Source organism: Oryzias melastigma, linkage group LG22 (genome assembly GCF_002922805.2).
Source record: "Oryzias melastigma strain HK-1 linkage group LG22, ASM292280v2, whole genome shotgun sequence".
In the NCBI taxonomy this organism is placed as follows: domain Eukaryota; kingdom Metazoa; phylum Chordata; class Actinopteri; order Beloniformes; family Adrianichthyidae; genus Oryzias; species Oryzias melastigma.
The window spans coordinates 11961202-11965104 of record NC_050533.1 but is presented as its reverse complement, the minus strand read 5'-3'; the positions used below and the strand labels follow the sequence as shown (position 1 = coordinate 11965104).

Below are 3903 nucleotides of genomic sequence, written 5' to 3'. Positions count from 1 at the left end.
TTTATGGAAAACTTTATGAAAAATTAAGTTTTTTAAAATTTATTTTTATTCATTTATTTTTTTTTTAGATTATTTTCGCCTTCTGGTGTATAAATAAAGATTTTAGATAAAAATGACGCCATATTATGTATGGCGACTATATTAGGATAAAGGGCTGAAAAAAAATAAACATTTTTACATTCTTCCTATAAATTAAAATTTACTTTAGATTGTCTGACATTGTTTCTCTACCAAGAAAATGAATTTGAAGTGCATTTTGAGGAAATATATTTTATTAAAATATTTAGTCATTTGTTTTTATTAATCTTGTGAACCACTTTAACTATTCTTTTTTAAATATGCATGTATCTGTTTTCTCTAGATGTTAGCAGCACATGAGTGATGCTTTATCACCATTCAAAACTGATAAAATGTTACATTATTGTAGGGAATCAAAGGTTGTCCATTTTCTAATTAATGTTTGCTGTTACTAAAGGACTTCCTGGCAATTGTTTGGCTTTTTAAATAAAACTTTATGTCACCAAAAGCAATTATTGGACCACAATGACAGGTCGGCCTTAGAATATGCTACATAAAATGTAAGTACATTTCTGATAATTTATAATGTTTGTTTTGCATCACTGATATCAATAACCTTCAACCCAACATTAAAGCTCCAATAGTTTTCCTGTTTTGTAAAAAAGCTTCCTTTGCCCGTGAAACCAACACCTATTGGTCAAAATGGCCGTACACCCAAGTGTGATTATGGTGACATCATCTATAAAATGGTACCAAGCACAACCCTCCAAAAATTTGATGTTCCCAGTTGTCTTTTAATTATGATTAAGTTGTTATTAGTCAAAATTTTAAAACTTTTGTCATTTTCTAGGATATAGTTTCTGTAGGAATTCATTAGGAATTTACCTGAGTTGCTGACGTTGAGCAACCCCGCCCCCTTCCCCTTCTAGCTCTCTGTTTGCTCTCCCACTAACTGACAGCTCCAGCCTAACATTACCAGTGCAACAAAAATATAAAGAAATATATGCATTTTTTTTAATAGAAATGTTAGATAGGGGTACGAAGGGCTCTAAGCTAGGACAACAAGACAGCTTGTAAACAGAGAGCTCTCAGCAACGGAAAGGGCTTTCCACCAATGGCAGAAAAAAATGACACATTTTTAAATTCTTTTCATAAATGAAAATCTACTTTTGATAGTTTGAACTTGGTTTTTCAACCAAGAAGAAGAATTTAAAGAATTTAACTACATTTATAATGAACTCTGCAGAAACTATGTCCTAAAAAACGACACAGTTTTTCTTTAATTTGGCTAAAAACAGTGTCATCAGCATTACTGTAAAAGACCACTTAAAATAGATCAAAAGATGATCTGAGTGGGTCTTTAAGATGCACTTAGAAGCTCAAATTGATGCATTAACAGCTAATTCAAGACAAAACAGATTCTTTTAATCTTCAATTTCTCATAAAATCGAATAGTTTTATATTTAATAGTGAAAATATGTTGAATGTTGTTTATCAATAAGCCTGAAAAATAAAAACACACAAACATGCTCAGTTTAAAAAGTTTATTCTTCTCAAACAGAAGCTTACATTTAAGGATTTTCAGCTTCTATTTACAAAAACGTTAATGCATGCTTAGCTTATTACAAAACTTAAAAAAAACAACAACAACACTGTGACCTTAAGGCAGAAACAGCCAAATATGAAAATATAACAGTAAGTCAGAATTCTACCTTAATCAAAGCATTATTAATATTTGTGATTGAATTCTTCTTTTAAAGTCACACGCAGCCATAGGTGCAAAGATGAAACCTATTTACATATTGTCCCAGAGAGGGGGGGGTCAAGCGTGGTGCCGTTACCACTCCAACTTCATGTCCGCTTTGCTCCAAACGTACTTCCCCCCTCTCTGGAAAAACATCTTCTCATCAAAGCCGCTGAAGCAAATGGCTTCCTTCACTCCCACATCGAGGATGGATCTGGACGGATGTTTGCTGCCATCTCGACAGTCCAGGAAACGCATCTGCAGAAAAAAACAAAGCAGGTTCAGCGCCGTGTTTGGAAATATGGAGATAAACTTGATTTAACGCCATGATTTCATTTAGGAGGGTTTGATCAAAATCAGTTCTTACATATTCATCCAGGATCAAGTAGGAATTCCTCATCTGTGGAGGAGAAAAGGATAAATTAGATAAAAAGTTGTTGAAACTTTGCACTTTAAATTCGACTCTGATCATCTTTTGACCATCTCTCTCCAGCTTTCTTATGCAGCCAATGGTAATGTCATAAGGTTTGACCCTATTTGGTCATGCTTCCTGCATTTCTAAGTGTTAAGAGTGTATATTATTATCCTAACTGCATTGAATTCTACTTTGCTGGGGTTTTCAGCGTACCGTCTGAAGGAAGGCAGAGCTGAGAAAAGCTGAAGGAGTATGACATGCAAGCTGATAAAAACTGCTACAGGAACTCAAACTGAAAATTCTCATCCCTGTAAAGCAGGAGTCCTCAAACAACGGCCCGCGGGCCGGATCCGGCCCTCCTTCACTTTTGGCCCGGCCCCCCAAACATCAAGGCATACATTTTTTTGCCAATTTGGCCGATCGACACCCATATAGAATGTGACATTTTATTCCACCCCTCTGCAGTCTGAACTATGACAGGCGAGAAAAGACCAAAAATGATTCCCTTTTTCTTTATTATTATTATTATTATTATTACTATTATCCTTCTTCTGTACATTTTTTGGACGTCCATAGCGCTTCAGCTATTTAGCTATTTTAGCTATTGAAATATTCAGCTCTTTCAATGTTAGCTTTTTCAACTATTTTGGCAGTTTCTGAGGATTTCTAGGCTATTTTGGGGTTTAGCAAATATTTCAGCTACATGCTAGCTGTTTAGGCTAATTTAAACTGTTTTTGTTTGTTTTTTAGGCTATTTTGGAATTTAGCTAATATTTCAGCTACATGCTAGCTGTTTAGGATAATTTAAACTTTTTTTTGTTTGCTTTTTAGGCTATTTTCAAGTTTAGCTAATATTTCAGCTACATGCTAGCTGTTTTGGCAAATTTTGAATTTAAAAAAAAAAAATTCAGCTAATATTAGCCAATATATTAGCTAATATTTTAGCTTTAGTGTTTTTAGCTATCAATTTCAGCATCTTCAGCTATCAGTATTAGCATCTTCAGTGGCTCCATTCAGCTTACAGCATTCATCCTACCATTATTGCAGGTAATGCTATATATCTAGTTTTTAAAATGTTTTAGTATTATTTTTTTCTGTAAAGATTACAGAAAAATATTTAAAATTTGGCTATGTGCGGCTTTCTGGAAAACTGTAAATCTTTACGTTTAAGATGTGGTTGTTACACTTTGTCTGTTACCACTCCTGGCCCCCCATTAGAGAAGAAAACAGTTATGTGGCCCTTACAAGAAAAAGTTTGGAGACCCCTGCTGTAAAGAGACATTAATTATTGACTATCTGACCTCGCATTCCTTAGATTCATTCTTTTTTGTAACCAGGACAAACTGATTTCTGAATAAATGAGGGGAGTGAGCAGCATTCTCCAGAACTGTAGGAGGCAAAAGTCTGATCGCTTCTACTCACAAGAAACTTTTGTCTCGGTTTTCAAAATTGTTTTGTGTTCGCAGAAATAACTTTGACACTAAGTCAAATGTCCAAATTCCTGGCTTTTGTGCACAATTTTTCCAGTTCGCTGGAAGATTGGTGGGAAATGTTGACTCTGGGAGAATTTTGATTGTAAAAAAAAAGGGAAAAATGAACTCCCACTCCCATTCAATGGGTATTAAATCTAAAAGATTTTATTATGTTTATAAAGTCGGGCTGCTTTACATTGGAGTCAATTAATTCAATTTTCAATTCAATTTTATTTATATAGCCCAAAATCACA

At 34.1% G+C, this 3903-nt stretch overlaps 1 protein-coding gene across 1 annotated transcript in view; it reads right to left on the bottom strand.

The window, feature by feature from the left end:
• Nucleotides 1–1547: 1547 nt before the first annotated feature.
• rsad2 (radical S-adenosyl methionine domain containing 2) overlaps nt 1548–3903 on the bottom strand; it is an 8001-nt gene continuing 5645 nt past the window's right edge. The window contains exons 5-6 of the mRNA XM_024274239.2: nt 2130–2162; nt 1548–2020 (exon numbers count right to left, since the gene is read on the bottom strand). Coding sequence (XP_024130007.1) covers nt 1856–2020; nt 2130–2162 — 198 coding nt within the window. The 3' untranslated portion in view covers nt 1548–1855. The remainder of the gene's footprint in view (nt 2021–2129; nt 2163–3903) is intronic.